The sequence below is a fragment of the Ammospiza nelsoni genome, chromosome 1 (assembly GCF_027579445.1).
Source record: "Ammospiza nelsoni isolate bAmmNel1 chromosome 1, bAmmNel1.pri, whole genome shotgun sequence".
Lineage (NCBI taxonomy): Eukaryota > Metazoa > Chordata > Aves > Passeriformes > Passerellidae > Ammospiza > Ammospiza nelsoni.
In genome coordinates, this window is record NC_080633.1 from 53,057,652 (window position 1) to 53,075,731 (window position 18,080).

General features: G+C 41.2%; 1 protein-coding gene across 3 annotated transcripts in view; it reads right to left on the reverse strand.

The window, feature by feature from the left end:
- Positions 1–18,080, reverse strand: part of HECW1 (HECT, C2 and WW domain containing E3 ubiquitin protein ligase 1) — a 253,494-nt gene that overhangs the window by 183,678 nt on the left and 51,736 nt on the right. The window contains exon 2 of one of the 3 annotated variants that reach the window (XM_059478936.1): positions 3,021–3,078. The exons of the other annotated variants lie outside the window; for them this stretch is intronic. Coding sequence (XP_059334919.1) covers positions 3,021–3,047 — 27 coding nt within the window. The 5' untranslated portion in view covers positions 3,048–3,078. The remainder of the gene's footprint in view (positions 1–3,020; positions 3,079–18,080) is intronic. 3 annotated transcript variants of the gene reach the window in all.

Genomic DNA, 18,080 nt, shown 5'->3' on the forward strand with positions numbered 1-18,080 from the left:
GAATTATCCTGCAAAAGGATATCTGAAAAGTTTTTGTCTGTTGAATCCTAAATAAATCCCAGGTAAAAACTCTACAGTAACAACTGTACAGTAACAACATTTGGCATAGGAAAATCAATGAATGTTTTTCCCATAAATAACTCTTTTTATTGAAAGTATTAATTCTATAGGTGATAAACTCTAATTAAAGAATAAAATACTGCTGTGTGACTTTACACATACTACATAAAGCACATGTGTTATAGTGATCCCTGACAGACCAAACATAATATAAAACTCACACTGGAGATGATTTTTTAAGTGGTGGATTGATAACAGCCCTCTTCCCTAATGAAGGAATAAATCCAAAGCAAAAGGTTAATATGCTGTTCTGTGTCTCATCTAGAGAACACTTTTCAAAGGCAGAAATTAATTTGCAGAGGAGCCACCACACACTAGACCACTAAGATATTTTGTAACTGGGACCTTATTTTGATTGTGTTATAACATTTTTTTTGGCTGTTTCTATATTTTCCTTCCAGTTTTTACAGCCTGCATTGAGATTTGAGCACTTTTCTATATTGGTTGTACAGTTGAGAGAAAACGGTGCTCTGAAATACCAACAGGAGCACGACTTTACTCTGTTGACTATATAGAGCATATATAGGGAAAATAATTTGAAGAAATTAAATACTTAAACACTTCCAAACAGTGCTTACACCTCCTCAAGGATTAGGCAGGGTCCTACACTCCTTATAGCCATCAAGTCTTCAAACTGCTTAGAAATACTGGCACTTATCTTCAATGCCTACATTGCAACTCAAAAGCCTTATCTGGAAGGACAACTAAATGCCCTTACAGGTACCTACTGCTGATTGCCATACACTAAATTATGCATCTGGTTTGATTTCCCTGAAGTAACACATGCTAGATTAAAACAAAAACACATTTTTTTCTAATAATGGCAATAAATGAGAAAGAAGTGTCCAGCCAGAAATTTTGTTATAAACTTAGTTCAACATCCTTTCCATACAGGATGAGGAGAGGGGAGGTGGGACAAGGAATTGAGGAAAGACTTTTTCCAATTTAGGAAATGCTTTTTTCCCTCCATACATATAGGAGAGTGGTAGAAACTGAACCAAAGCTGCAGTTACGGAATTTTGTCAATAAAAGATAGATGATGTATCTAATAGAGAGTGCTTTGTGACAGGTGTTTGACATCACTTTGGTACACCTGAATACAGCTGCCCACACAAACTGAGGACCAAGACTCCCTTACCTTAACCACAAGACCACCCTGAGGAAACAAAGCACCACAGTCAGTTGAATAGGCTGAAGCAAGTCATTTGTTTTCTTCCTGCTGCTACATCAGCTACCTATTCATGGCAGGATTCTTGGAGGCAGGAATGTACTTAACAGAACATCCAGGATCTCCTGTGGTAGTGTGTGTAAGGGTCCAGATTTGTTAAAGACACTTAGCTAGCAGTGAGAGAACCATTCATTTAAAACTTAGGAAAATCATCACCACAGATGAATTTTAAAGTTCTGCAAATGCATTCCTTCTGATGCCCAAGTAAAGTACAGTTTTGCTCATAAGTTAAACAGGTATTATGCACTCTGCTTTCCAAAGCAAACCCTATTCTCAATCTTTTTCATGCCCCTTTGGCTATTAAACATGCCCTTCCTCTTAAGCCTTTTCACTTGAGCAAAAGTGATGTGATGGGGGGATATTTCATTCAGTTTGTTGGTTTTCTTTTTTTTTAGAGTAATAAAAGAAACTGCCAAATACTTCTGATGATGTACTTACCTGATGCAATAGCTGCAAAATTCAAATGATTGTCATATGAAATGTCAGCTTGTGAACAGTTTTCATAAAACTAGGACATTCAAGGATTACTCTTCACCAAAGAGTCTTTCTGTGATTCTTCATCACATTTTGTGAATCCATATGCATGTAGAATACCACCAAGCTTGCAGCTTGACAGAGGTGAAAGAAGTGCTGTTGGACACGTCCACAAAGATTCTCAGTTGTCATCATCAAGAGACTTCATGTATTTCCTCAGCAATTACAGTACTGCTTAATTTGCACAGAGGCTCAAATGCCTCCCCAGCAGAACTGCTCATGCCTGAGGCTCTCTCACTGGCTACTGTGAAGTGCAGAACTTTAAACAGAAAGGAAACATCCTCATGAAACTTGAAGAACATAATGCCCTATGACATACATGGCTACTCACTGAAACTCTTCCTCTTCACAGAATTCAAGTAATTTGGATGATTAATAAGAGAGGAAAATATAGAAGCAAACACTCAAACAAAAGCCCCAACCATATCAACATTTCACTGACAGAAATAACACTAGATAAACTTCAATGCACATTCTGGCTCTCTTAGATAACGCACAACAATTGAGGAGACTAAGCTGTGCAGGAGGATGCATTCAGCAGCAGTGTGTTATGCATGCACATCATCTCACAGGTTCCTCTAGTCAGTGATTAGTGCCATAGTCATACATCCCTGCATCTCACACATTAGTGTCTACCGTGATGGCTGATTTGTGTATCGTGATGACTCAGAATTAATTCACAGTTAGAAGCTGCAGGTTTCAGAAAATGCCTTGTGAAGGTGAGTGGTTGATGCATTCTGTGCTTTGCCTAGGCATGGATACGTGCAACTGCAGTGTTACAGCTGTCTGCTGCTCCCAGGACCTCCTTGCTACGATTGTATAATCACCACATCTTCATTCCATAAAATTCTTGGGCTGGCCACACAAAAAAAAACCCACACTCACATCAGATGGATGCTTAGCAGGTTACAAAAGAAAAGAAAAGAAAACTTTAAACAACAAAAGATCACTTCAAATGAAGCTTAATTGGGTATATTCTTGAAAAGGTGCTCAAATTACCTGAACCACTTTGATCTTAAACATGGACCGGGGGCAGCTGCAACGAGCTCCGAGCTTTGGCACATTCCATTATATGAATGGTAGTGAATTTATAATGGAATGGTATGGATGGTTTTTATAATCAGAAAAACACACTGACCTTAACACTACACAGGTGGAGCAGCATAATGACCCGCCAATTGTAAGCGCATCAATTCCTGGGGAAAATTCAATGAGGTTAACTCAGCATGTATCCCATAACCAACATAAGCGACATTTAAAAATACTGTTTTTCCACCAAAGCCTTTGACAACATTTTATTACTTGATTCGTTCCACTGTTCAGTATCTAGTGTACCTTACCCATGTTAAGAGCATACTACGTTACGTTCCAGTAGAGCTGGACATTGTCATGCACTTCAGTGCTGAAATACACATATTTTAGAAACTAAGAACAATGTTAGGTTCAATAAACTTTTCAGACTGTGTAAGATTAACAATAATATCCATTTAACTTAGGAAGAAACTGAAAGAAAACAAAAGACTTCTACAGTGGAGTTTCATTGCAAAATCCTCACACTGAATGAGCTTAGATGGGTGCCAGCTGACCAGTATTTCCTCTTCCCATTCATTTATTGACAAACATGGATATTGAAGGGACCAGCCACAAAGGAAGTAAATTTCAGTGTACCATACTGGAGCGGACCAGATATCCAGTCTGAGTAGTGCAATATATAGTTTGAATAGTCCACGATTAAACTGCAAAATACTGTGAACAAGATTCTCCTCCTTCCTTATTCAGGCCTCAAACAGTTTTGAAACATCCACATGTTAATTACACAGAGAGAAACAAGGAAACGAAGAGAGAAACTTAAGCCTGAATCAGGAAGAGCCAATCGGCAAGGACAGAAGGCTCTTCAAACATGAAGTAATAAAAGTTTAAAATACAATTAAAAAACCAAAAAACATTCACAACTCAGCCACCTGAGCAACATTTACAATGCCTATACTTCAGCCCTTCCTTCTCTTTTGTGATCTGGGCATGCTGACACTCCATAGCTTCCCTACAGCACCAGCAGGGAAAGCCTCTCAGCAACCAGAGTTTGATATCCCCATCTCCTCACATCAGACACCTCTGGAGACTGTTGGCCCACCCTACCATTCATCCCCACCATGAGTTTCTGCTGTGCACTCATCAACAGCTGAGGACCCTAAAACAACATGATCGACACCACTGCTAAAATTCATCAAGAGCACAAAAATGAAGAAAAGAAGCAAAAGCTTTGGATTTAGGAAGATTCTCAACTATGCAGAAATGTTCAACTGAAAAAAAAAAACCAAACAAACAAAACAGTGCCATTTGATTATACTCACCTGTTATTAAAAGACTCTCAAAAGTAATAGCCACAAAATTAGACAAAATAAAAGTTCACACTGCTTTGTCATCTCCCTCTGTCTTGCATAAGCCACTAAATCTCATGGACATAATCCATTTTAGTCCCAAATTTACCAACTGCCTATCGTCTGGTGGCCCTTTGCTTTTATTAAAGAAGCGTATTTACACTGGAAATAAAGCAGGGTGATCCCAAAGTTGGGCAAGGAGCCACATAATCTTTAAAGGCAATCTCAGAGAAGTTAATCCACACTTTTTTCAGCTGTCTGGTAAAGGCACACACAGCAAAAGTCTTCCAAATAGCTGAACTGTAAATCCTCTTCTCACAACCAGTCACCATGAATTTTCTACAGCCCCACAGAAGCTGGTTTTAGACTTAGTAGCTTTGCACATAACAAAAAAGTAATAAACTACATTATGCCACATACAGTGGAGACATTGCATTCTCTACTTTCTGTGATTTGGGGTAAAAGTACAGGCACAGGTCTCTTCCTAAGACAGTTCTAATGCAGCTTTCATAGAAAGTTTCATTCCCAAAGGCAATGTGAAAACCCCACAGCCTTACTCTTGCCTCTAGAGCCAACCACAATACACCAGCAGCTTATGCAGAGCAGGGATGCTGCAAGACCACTCTGGAAGGAGGAAGAGCTTCCAGACTTGCACCCCATCTGCCTCCTGCTGTGCCAAACAACACAACTCCAAGGTACTGCAACACATTTTCTCACTTCATCCTCAAAGCATCTCAGCATGACAAACCTCAGTTGAAGTCACTCAGTTTATGAATGGCAAGCAAAAATAAACCAGCGTGCATATCTACCTAAACTGCCTGGCTCACATATCACGCAAAACCTATGCTGAGTCACAGAAAGCATTTTTTGCACAGAGGCAGAATGTGTTGTGATCCCTTCACACATTTAATCCAGAAAGAATGACATTGCTCAGGTTTTATGGCAAACCTGACAGAAAGCCCTGCTGCCAGCACCCCGGCCAGCCAGGAACACCCCATGGGCAGCAAAGCTCCAGTGCCACGCTGCGGTCAGGGCTCTGTCCCTGTGCTGTATTCATCCCCTGCTCCAGGACAAGTGGCAGGTGTGCCTGTATGCATCCAGACTTTAACAGATAGAAGAAACACTGTCTTACATATGGATAGATTTACTCAGGGGTACATTTATATTAAATGACGTGCTTCAGAATCATAATTATAATTGAAGTGCGCTTCAGGTAAATTGGAGAGCCTATGATCATAAAGACTATCATTGCTCAGATGAACGCAGTTTTCTGGATTTGTTTGTTGCTGTCTCTGGTCACCCATGAACTCCTGTCTTTACATCCAGATTGCAAATTTCCCGGCACTTTAGTTTGGGTTTCACACGGCTCTTGTACAGCATTTGTACATCTCAGTCCATGACTAGGTCTGCCAGTTGCTATTGCAATGAAAGTCTAAACAGCATTTATTTCATTAAATGCATATGCAAACATATCATCTCAAGGGCCAGGAAAACCTGAATTATTATGTTTAGAACCTGTGTGATAAAGAGGTAAGAGAAACAGACTAAGGAATACAGGGGAATACAGGAGTTGTGCTGCTTGTTTTGAGACTACTACAACCTGTGTATACATTCATTGTCTGTCTGGGAACAAGAGTTTGTCAACAAAATCAGCCCCAGCTCAGAGGATGAGTAGTTTCCTCTTAGACCTCCATATGAGATTATCATGATCCAGAAGAAAAGTAGGGAGAGCAGTCCACTCAGCAGTGAAGTCTTGTCAAGATATTTCTTCTTCCAGAAACAAAGCAAATTGAAGTTGATTCAACTGATGTTTACCCTGATTTCTGTTTTTATCTCTCTCACCTTACCCAACACCTTCTCTTTCCTCACTTGTCATTTAACATCAGGGTTTCTTGCTTGCTATTCAGCCCTGATAAGCCCAGGCTATGCCTGTCCCCTTCCCTTCAGTTTTCTTATCCATTTCCTTAGCTTCTGTTATTATTCCATCTTTTCCTTCTCCCCCTCCACTTTTCATTTCCTTTAGGTTTGTCCCCCTCCCTACAGAAGCCACTGCTGATCTCTGCAACTGTTGCTTGATCCTCCTATCCTGCCTTTTAAGTAGTCTCTCTGTACCCTTGGTTTTTTTGTGTTTATCACACAAGTATATTAATATAATCTTTATGCATGCCATGTCCAGCCTGAAGCAATCTTAAGACTAATATCCTGCTGGTAGCTGCCATCCTGCTTCAAATTCCCTTCTCAAAAACACATTTTGCAAAGAAAACCCTGATCATAGTAAAGGTGGAATGCAAACAACTAAAATCAGTATCTCTTCTCAATCTCTAGATACTTATGCACGCATCTGCTTGTACAGGTCTACACTTCTAGTGTGCCCTGGCCTTTGGCTGCAGCCCATCCTGCCTCTTAACACATGGGATAGTTAGTATAGCAATTAGCCCAACAGGTCTCCAGCCAGGATGTGCAGTACAGGCTAGTAAAAGCAAGAAAATCTATTCAAACTTGAAAAATTATTTCATTCAGTGCTCAACAGTTTGTTTCCAGAGACAGCAAATACTTAGGCTCAGCATATGACACCGCTTGCAAGAGGGGCTGATCTGGCATCTGAGAACAGACATCTGCAAACAAACTCCTGAGCAACTGTGGATGAGATGGAGCTCCACACACAGCCATGCTAACAGAACACAGAACATGCTTTTCTGTCAATAGGCAATCCTGTTAACAATGACAGAAGCGTAGGTATGTTTGTACAGCAGATATGCTTTTCTGTCCCTCTGTTGCTTCCCTTCTTTCTTTGTTTGCACTGACACCATCAGCCTCAATTAAGAGCTACCTGCTGCACAGCTTAAGCACTGTCTTTGTATTGAAGTGGTTGGAACACCACTGAAGAGATCAAAATCACTGTTTTTCTTAAACTTCCACAGATCGATATTTGAAAGGTTTTTCCATTTTTATGAAGATCAGAGAAAGATAGGTAGTGCCAGTTATTTATGTTAGAAGTGTTTGTTCCTTCTGTCTCAACAAACACGTAAGACAATTTCCTGTATTTTTAAGGTTTGGTAATTACACCTGCCAGCTGAAGCTACTAGAGCAGGAAATATATAAAACCCTTAAAATAAATGCATGGTTTTATGAATGTAAGATAAATACTAGCAAATTCTCATGTGTAAATTAGCTAAATAACTCACAAACCAGTATACAAATTAAACATTTTCTTTTCCCTTCAGAAGACAAAAAGAACACAATATCATTAGAAAAAAAAATTAATATGTTAATTGATATTGTTAATTAATATGTTAATTGCCCAGAGACAAACCTCAGTTGCATTGAAATCTGTCTCAAAATCAGAGTTACATTTGTTGTGGAAAGCACTCCAGTTTTTTCAAGTAAAGACTTTTCAAGTAAAGACTAATATGTACAAAATCTTGTACATATTAACATCAAATGAAAACTCTGTTTTGCAGCAAAGGCAAATCAAAAAGATAGCAACACCTTCATGCCATTTTCAGGTGAGATCTTCCATTTGCTAATTTGCCAATTGACTACATTGATCTCAGTTTGCAGCCCAGCTTTGGAAGTTATCAGATAGCAATGGTCTTCTCTCCAGGCCTCAGCTGGAGGGGAGCGTGAGGGCTGTAGAATTATATACCATGTGATAGACTCTTCTGCCTCATGGGTGCCAAGAAATGCAGAGTCTGAGGTGGACAAGGAAGCCTAAATTCTTGAACAATAGTGTTTTTGCAATCTAAATTCAAAAGTCCTGACCATGAACTTCCCTGAAGGGTGGAGCCTGAGAGATGCGTCAAGGGGGCTCCACCCATGAGTGACCTGCTGGAGTCCAGCTCCACGCAGTCACAACCAGATCCAGCCTCTGCTGGCCAGCTGAGCCATGGACGAGGTGTGTGTGTGGGCTCTGAACGTGGGGCTGTGGTGTCAGTCCAGCTCCTTTCAGAACTGCTGTCTGCCTCTTAGAAGAGGAAATATTCATGGCTGGCATTAACTGAGCTTCCATTGGGAAGTTTCATGGGAGAAAGTGCCCAACCAGTCCAGGCACTGAGAAAGCTCAAGAGACCAAACCTTGGTGGGCCAGTGTGATGCAGTTCTTGTCCCTGCTGTGTGTAGGGTACACTTTACTCTCCAGGAGTGTGAATAAAGCTGGCTGATGAACTTTTAAATTGTCTCTGCAGCCATGTAGCAAAGAGGAAAGTTGTTACTGGTAATTCTGACATGGATAAGGATGGTATCGGACACTAAAAGGGACCTGCTGCTCTTTAGGGCCTTCGTGACTGGAGGAGAGATGCCAGGAAGGACTGAAGAGTTTCCTTCTTATTGCCCACCTGGAACCATCTGAGACTGCCAGTGTGACTCATGACATCATTCAAATACAAAAGAATGTAATTTTAATTAATAAAAGAAACTGTGTAAAACAACCTCCCAGCACACAGTTAGTAGGCAGTTTGCAAAACTGGTCTAATGAGTATATAATGCCAGGCTATATCCACTCAGTTACAGAATCTCAGCATTTTGATGGAAGCTCAGTATGACAAGACAGGCCCTTGCATCTGAATGTGACTGGAGAGATCAGCAGGCAGAGCAAGGTTAGAGACAAATCTGCTATCACTGCTCCTGTCCTGAGGACTTAAAAAAAAGAAATCTGTACATCCTATTTAACATGGAATTTTATGAGCTAAAATTTTAGGCTTGCATTATTCTTGAAAAGTAGCTGGTAGTAAATTTCAAGAACAATTGAGCTCTTCTCTCATAAATAACTTTCAGAAAGGATAAAGTAATAAACAAGCTATGAAAATTTTATCCTTGGCTGAAGTGTGTTTTGCATTCCATATAAACACAGCTAGTGAGTGTATTTAATAGAGGATTCGGGCAGCACGGTTTCAGTGGAAAAAGGGGATATGACAGTAAAAGCAGCAAAGAGCTATTTTCCTGGTTTGGAAGAGTTCTTATTTGCCTGACTGTGCTTTGGGCTCAGATCCAAATGTTCTATGTCTAAAAATGACCAACCTTACCACAACACCAATGTCACCTCCACTTACTGGTTTCTCAAAGTCTGTATTATTTCCATGGTGATTTGCTGGCTCTGTCCATCTCAGCCTATGGCTCTGGTTTCACTTTGGCTTTCCTCCAAGCTGCAGCTGCTAAAATCAGCCCCCTTATGCCCCAGGAAAAGAGTCTGCAGACAGATCAAGTCCCTGGTCCTGCTCCCTGCAGGACCTCATAGACATTAGCTCTGGCACAGAAGGGGATGGCTGACAGGGGTGGTCTTTGAGCTGCAGGGTTGGTTTCTGCCACAGCCTGAGAGAGGACTAACAGCACAAGGTTGGTCCTTGGCAGCCAAGAGGCAGAGGATGTGCAGGGGATGCCCAGCAGCTGTGCTCAGTGCATGGTCACCAAGGGCAAGGACAGCACCCTGGGCCTCTGGGGCACAGGGAGTATCTTGGGGCCAGCACCCAAAAGCCTTCCTATGAAGGATGCTGGGTGGAGAATGATGCTGCACATGGAGGGTCCCATCACCCCATGTCAGAGTGCCACCACCCAGCAATGCAGCACTCACAGTGCCCAGGGACAGGATAAAGGAGAGCATCCTCCTGTGTCCTGCTGCCAGAACTGGCCCAGGGCCAGCCCAAAGACATCCAGGAGGAAATCCCTGAGAAGATGTTGAGATTACTTGGAGGGAGTTGACAAAAAGAGACCAGGTGATGGACGAGGTTGGTGGAGGCTCTCTGGTGCAAGGCCACCCTCAGTACTCATTGGAAGGATGAAAATCTCTTTCAGCTACATAGCTGTGACCAGACCAAGTAAACACCTTCTTGAGAAGCACTGCAGAGCTCCCTGTCTGCATGCCCTGTGGAGCCAGGGACAACAGCTATAAGAAAAGAGGTGCAGAGATGTTTCCAGGGCTCCTAGGACTTTGAATCACCTACTGGTGCAGGAATGATTCTTGCCTTCAAGGAAGATCAGTTCAGGGGCATGTAATCAGTCTCAGAAGCTCCTGAAATGGCTCTAGGTAGGGAGATTAAGGATTGGGCATCGCCTGGCAGGTGAGATCAGCCTTCCAGAGGAGGAAACATGTCTTGCTCACACTCTCAGGGAATAGCTGATGGCCCCCACCCAGGTCAGAAAGGAATTTTCCCCTGGGGTGTTTGCCTTGACCTGCAGCACTGAGCCTGACCACTGGTGAGGACAAGAAGCACAGGAACAGAGTGAGCTTTGGAAGGCAAAAAGCATGCTTGGCATCAATATGTGTCATATTTCAGAAATTCACTACAGTTTGACACACCTCCTCTTCTTTTTCTTTTGTGTGTGGTTGGTCCTGATAATTCTTCACATTCTCTTCAGGAAACAGGAGCTGCTTGGCACGCATTCCTGCTGCTATTTTCTGTAGCTCTGTCACTTGCCTTTGCCAGACTGCAAAGGATGTATTTTCAAGCTAAACTGAAGAACACATCAGCCTGCTCCTGGCTACACATGCTCATTGTGGTAATGGTTGTGAGCATTGGCTCTGAAACAGATTCAGAAAAACAACAAGAAAATTCTATTTTCAGTTGTAAACTTTGTGCTATGTGTCCTCTTCAGTATTTAAAGCTGAGAAGTCCCTGTCGTGGCAGGCAAATAACAGCCTCTGTGTTACTTAATTTATGGTGAGCAGAGCAAATAGGACAGAGCAGTTGTGCCGTGTCAAACCCAGAGCTCTGCATGACAAGGCCCGACCCAGGTCTGAGGGCTGCAGCCCCGAGAGCAGCTCTGCAGGGCAGGTCCCAGCCCAGCCAGGAGACAGGGGCAGAGATGGGCACACACACAGCAGGGCTCAGCCAGGACTGAAGGTCCCAGGCAGAGCTGGGACACGTCCCTGGGCCCTTGGCAGGAGGTGTGGGGCTGGGGGTCCCAGGGCAGGCCAGTCCCAGCCACTGAGGCCTGTGAGCACCACCAGGACCCTGTCAGGACTAAACTTCAGTGCTCCTGTGCTCTTCTTCAGACACTGGTGGTGGGGCACTTTAGAGACAGAGTCTTGGGCCAGATGGACCTTCCCTCTGAGGGAGAGCTGGTGTTCACACAAGGAACAGTAAAATACAAAGTGTTTTACTATGTTTTTCAAAGGAAAACAGGTTAAGGCATTTCTGAAAAGGAGTACAAGAAGTAAAAATAAAAACTACAGGAAAATTGACACCTCCAAAATACTTGAAACCATTTAGATGAGAAGCACATCCTGCAACAGACTGGGGGCTTGATCTCCAGGCCTCGCTAGGTCAGAGGTTTTGCCATCCTGTGAAAACCCATGTCAGCTGGATGAAAAGACTTTCAAAAAACACACATCACACATACTTTTTGTACATTTGTGCAATGTGTCCCATTATTCAAGACGACCTACAGGGTGATGGAGCCAATGGCTAGGCTGAGGCACTGTTATGGATATTCAATACCTTTTGCTAGTGCAGGGCTAGGAAGAAATGCCATTATAGGATACACCAGATGTAATGGCAGGGAAAGTAAGCGATAGGAAGAAGCACAGAAGAGGGGAAGGAGCAGTTTATCTGGAAGGGATCTACAATAGTCACATAATTGAACTGTCTGGCTACTTTAGGTATTATCAAAAATTTAAGCGTTGTATTAAAGGCATTATCCCAAAGCATCAAAAACAGTCACAGGCTGGACGCATCGACCACCTGTATCTTCCTGCAAAACCTGATTTTGTTTCCAGAAACCATATTATTTATTTTTCCTCTTGACTTCCAAGCTGAGTTCCCTGTTCAGCCAAGTAATATTAAAAACAAATAGCTGACATTATTACAAATGCTATATTATGAGCATTATTTAGGAGTTGGACCAGATGATCTTTAAACGTCCCTTCCAACCCAAGCAATTTTGTGAATAAATGCTGACACATTAAGATGAAGTTTAGAACATAGGTTCTGAACCAACATCCTTCTGGAAGCAAGGAGACATGAGCATAGAGCAAATTCCATTATTTCTGCTCCTAACAAGGTGACATCTCACACATGCTCCCTAAGACCTTGAGAAACTACTATAGTAAGTTGTGGTCTCAGGACAGAGTCTTACTATTTATCAAATTTCCTTCAGTACAGAAAGTAGGAGTTTCAAGAGGGATCAAGATGTCAGGGTATTTTCTTTACCTAATAGGCAGGAAGGACAGAAAGAAAGAGCCTGTGAAGATTAACTGAAAAGGGGGACAAATGTTCCAGGAATGTTGGCAATGAGGACTGCCAACAGCACTGCTGAATTCTTGGTCTGGAAGGAAAGATGGTAGGAAGGGTATCCATAGGTCACGAATTCCTCTGAAGATGAGCAGCTGTTTGATATACTGTGCAGAAGCCAACAAAGCAAAAAAGGAGTGTAGACAGAGAAAAATACAGTTAGAAGAACATTCTCTGTGAGCAGAGGATGCTTCCTGCAGTACCATAGTTAGAAAGAAAGGGAGACTTGTCCATTCCTACTCAGGATATTACAATAACTGAAGCCCTGGGGAAAGAAACACTGGACAATGACAAGCTGGACAGCTCCCAAAAGCCTCTCCTCCAGAGCCCACTCAACTAATTAACTCCAGCATCACTTCCTACCCTCAGTGGAGGGATCAAGTCCTGAAAGAGTCAAATGTCTTCTTGCTTTGGCAAGCCTCTTGGAAATTAGGCTTTTCTACAACCTCTTCTTTTGCCTCTGGATTTTGTCAGGCTACTCAGCATCATCCTTGGCTGTTTACATAACACTACAGCCACTACAGCACACAGTGAAAGCGAAAGCAAATTGCTATTATTGCACCAATAATAATAGGAAAGGTCTCAGGGTTCATATTTTTGTATCACCAACAATAGTTAACCACTTTTTATTTGTGGGGAAATGATGTGCATGACCATTTTTACCTAATAGTTTGGTTAGCAAAGACACTTTCCAGGAGAACTGCTCCATAGATATTTTTCATTATTTGTTTCACATTTTTTCCTTATTGATAAATTTTATGCATCAGGACAGGCATCAGCAGCTCAACCACAAGGCTCAAAAGACTTCTGCAAGTTCTGGGACAGCTGCAGGAACAGCAGCTGCCAAACTCCTTCTAGAGTCGTGCCACTGGGACTCAGCACTGGCCTGAGTAGAAAACATTTTGCTTTTTGATGAGGTGGAACTGTGTCTACCACCATATCTTCAGATGGAGTAATTTCTCATCACTCCACTGAATCCAATATACTATAATCAACAACTGGCTGAAGGGACTGGCTTCAAATCATCAGTTTCTCCCTGACAATCGTGATGTTCCTAGTGATGTGGACACTTGGCAGTACATTGACTTAAGTAGAAAAAACAGTTTAACACAGTCCATCAGCCATTTATGAAATGAACTTGGATCTGAACTGCAGTCCTAGAAGATCAGTGGAAAACTAACATCTGCAAATGAATTAATGCTTACCAAATGAAGTTTACTACTGAATGGGCTGTAAATGTCAAGCACAAGGAAACCAGAACATCTAAAGAAACAGGCACGAGTGAATAGTCAGCATATGTCTCCCTTATCCTGTTTCTATAACCCTGTAGTTGCAAATGTATTTTCAGTGTCTATTTAGAATCATCATTTGGCTAGGGCAGAAAAAGATGGGGGAATAGAGATGACTTGAAAAACAGCACTATTATGGCATTTTGTATCCATGCTATTAGACCTACAGGGGAAAAGGTACAATACAGAAACTTTGTTTAGCACTGCCAAAATGCCATTACTCCCCTCTGACTGCAACAAACCACTGAAGCCTTTGTCTGCAAAGCAGCATGCTTTAAGTATAACAAATTGCTACTGAGCTGGCAACCTCCTCAACTTATCTCATGAATTGTGACACAGAGACACCCAACTATCTATTAGCAACACTAGCGAGACCTTCCCCCAATTGCTCAGTGCAGTGATCAGTATCTACAAACCACAGTTTACATGTAATTGGCACAAAAATAGGGAGAGTGGAGGAGAAACAAGCAACACACCCAGTATTAACAAGCTTCTATTGTAAATGATAAATACCAGACCCTTTCACTCCTGTTTCTAAAGCACCACCAAAAAATCTCAGGGCTACACTGCCACAACACTAGCTCTCCTAACACCTGTTCAGGCAGCAGACAAAATTAAGCATTCTTATTATTTTGATGTAATGATCTTGCACTCCATTTTCATCCTCTTTTTTCTACACCTGCTATAAAACAACAAACTGGCACTGTCTATGAACCATCATGCATATTCCACCTTATTAAATGCTGGATTTCAATAGTTTACTAAATATTAAAGTTATGGGCAAGGGATGTTTGAGAAGTAGGTCTACTATATAAATGGGTTTTGCATCTCTGTGCCAGGCTGTGATACACTAGACTTTTATTTGCTTTCCCATAAACACACAGGCAAAGGTTAACACAATAGGATCTAGTAGTCATATTTAGGATTGCACCACTCACTTTTTTCAAAGCAATATTGAAAGATCAAGTTTTTAATGGAAGATTAAAAGAGGAAGATATTTTTTTTCCCCTTGAAAAAAACAATACCAAATCAGAAGCATTACTTCTGCTAATTTGATAGCTCCAGCTCACTTGTTATGAAACCTCTCGGAGTACACCAGCAGCAAGTCTCAACAGGCTTATTCCTGGAAACCCTAAAAGTGGATAGCAAGTGCCATCTCTGAAGTTACAAACAAGCTAAGTATCTAGACAAGCTGAAATTTTCTACACAGATGAAATGCAAAGCCATAAAGATTACTAGATACTACTAATCACTGATTATCCAGCAGTCCATTTTCACAGTATTTCAAGGTGGCTGTAAGGAATCTATCTTTATACTTGGTAAAAGTGACAAATAGGATAATGAATCAGGAAGATAAGAGATGACACTAGGCTTTATAAAAGGCCACTGAAGAAGCCAAGAGCTGTATCTCAAAATGACAGACTTGAGGACATGTCACATCACCTTCACAGAAATCTGCCCACAGGTACAACAGCCCAGCGAGTCCTACCTAGACCACCAACTTCCCACTACTTGCTATGCACCATCTTCTGAATTGAAAGAGCAAGATGAAACAGATTTTTAAATATGGGCCATCTAAATAATTCCCATCCCAGCAGAGTCAGACCAGTAATGTTCCATCTTCTCTTCGAGTATCTCAGAGTCTTCAATAGATGACCTGGATGAAAGTTAATTGTAGTTGATTATGTTCTTCTATTTTTAATAAGACCTAGGAAATAATAGGGTAAAACTCCTCTACTGCTAAGGAGGATTATAATTTGCTATTTAAGTTATAGACGGTGAAATATTAGGGCCATTAATAATACCTCGCTTCCCTATTAATTTACCCTATAAAAAGGGGCAATAGATCAAATTATAAAAAAAATAAATCAAAGTGAGGTCTTATTTGTATAAGTATGACAGCAGTTAGTTTTTTTCTTATAAGAATTTAAATTAAGTGACTAAAATTTTCTCAGAAATGTAGGTGTCAAAGGTAAGAGTAAAAGAATGTTTCTATCTCTGCCTTCATGACTGTTATTTCCCATAAGGGACAAAGTCAAAATAACTTCTGAGTATAATCTCTTCCACAATAGTTATTTATTTGACTACATTTCATAATTTATGTAGCCCTGAGAATTTAAAGGACATTCTTACCTAAAAAGTGTAGCAAATACACTTTTTTCCCCCCTGAGAAACTGATTTATTTCCTCTTCTGTGCAAGATCATTTCTCTATATAAAAAACTTGAAGTGCCATGAAGAAGTCAGTAAGTTATTATTGTTCATATGATCCTTGTGGAATACAGGTTCTCTGAGAGCTCACCAGGGTCCCTGAATTGACAGCAGCTGAGCTGCAGATTTCAGGACTATACATTTCAATTTTAGAACAATCTAAATAACCTCATGCAAAGCAGGGTGGGGGGGAAGCATCTTTTCAGACAGGAGAATTTTGAAACCAATAAAAAAGAGAAGGAATTCTTACCAACTCCTAAATAAGAACATTGTCAGGTGAAACTAACACTCCAAGTGAAAAAGCTCCCCTTAAGAATAATGGAAGGCTGAGTTTTGAATTTGAACCTCACTTTGTGCTCATGTTTCCAGAGTCCAGAGATCACTGTACTAAAGAATCTCCCATGTATCATTAAATTAGTGTTTCCTGTCATTAGTTCTCTGTGTAGTTTTTTCCTAACTGGCAATGTGCACTCACATGCACAACCTCTGCCTGCTCATGCCCCTGTTATCTACAATTGGCGCTTGAGAGACTTAAAGGACTCATTTTCCTGTGCAGTACCTTCTCTCTGCTTGCCTCAGGCTATGCCTCAAATCATTCCACATCAGTTGCATGGACATGATCTCAAAAATACAGGTTTATAGGCCCTTTTAGACATCCTACTTATTTATAGTGTTGTTCTATTACATTGAAAATGAGATTCCTCCACAACATAACAAAAAAAAAAAATTCCATGAAATAATCAAAGGTAAGCAGCAAACAAGTCATCATCTGGTATTTGTCTCATCACACAGATTGACTATGTCTACAGTTTAAACAACATACTACTATTAAGATATCTTTAATTGATGCCATAGGCATCCAAAACTTTGTTTGGCTTATTCATAATTAAAGGCAATGTATGAACAACTATCTTACTTAAATAATCTCATTTTAAAACCCTCCAGTACACTAACTTTTTTATTAGGTTTGCAGCTAAGATGAAAGTATCAGTATTCTACCTGATACCAAGATTTCACACCAGAGAGTCATTTGACCCTAAAGAACATTAAAAATTTAAAAATCAATTAAAAAAATAAAATCAGAGCAACAATTCTCACTCCCTTGATTCAAAACAACCAGTTAACTCCCTCTTTACTAATAACACTTATTATGCACAATAATTTCCTTGTTACGGTTTATTCTTCTATTCTTTTGGCACTCCTTAGCTGTCCTAAATAAGATGATATGGCACAGTAAGTGTGCTTGTTCCACTTCTGACATTAAAACCTTTGAAAATGTATATGTTGGACCTATCTTCCAGTAATAGAAAATGAAATCACATCACTGTCTTGTTTAGGCTAGTCTGAGTCTAATCACCAGGTTCGTTAAAACTAAGACTAACTCCCTCTCTAGAGACCTCATCACTGTCTGACCACAAACAGTGGGGGCAGACAGAGGGTTCTGCTGGCTCTTCCTGTGGCCTGTGACAGGAGACCACACTTGGTGTGTATCAGCCTCAGTCTGTTCTCACCACTTAGGAGAACACAGTAGATGATCCCCTAAGATCAGTGTGGATCTGTTAAGGGATGGGTAACTAGTGGGAATAGGGGATGGCAGACAGCACTATGCTGGGCTCTTTCAGGAGCCTAGTTCTGTAGCAGTCACTGTGAAGAGAGGGAGTGTAGAGGGAGGGACAGGGCAGCAGATGAAAACCTGCCTAACCCCTTGTCCACCAGACAGTCTGGGGTGCCCAGCTGCAGAAGATGCTAAGCATGAGAATGATGCAATATCCAATTTAAATCAAGAGACAAGTTTTTTGCCCCTACTGCCTCCAGCACTGCACTTCAAGCTTGGGCGCTCAACTTGACACAGAACATCAGGCAAGCTTCTTGAATGTCATGCAGCATGTCAAGATCCCATCCCTTGGGCCCTCAATGGCTGGCAGCTATTATTACTCTTAAAAGGCTTGCTGTCATCTGGAGGCTCCAACTGGAGTGGCTGTCTCCTGGAAATAGCCCATCCTCTCATTTGCACAGCCCCTGGTCAAGCAGCGTGGAGTGGAAAAGCTTGAAAAAGAAGAGATGCTTGGGGCAGTCTTATCTACAGCCTCTTACACA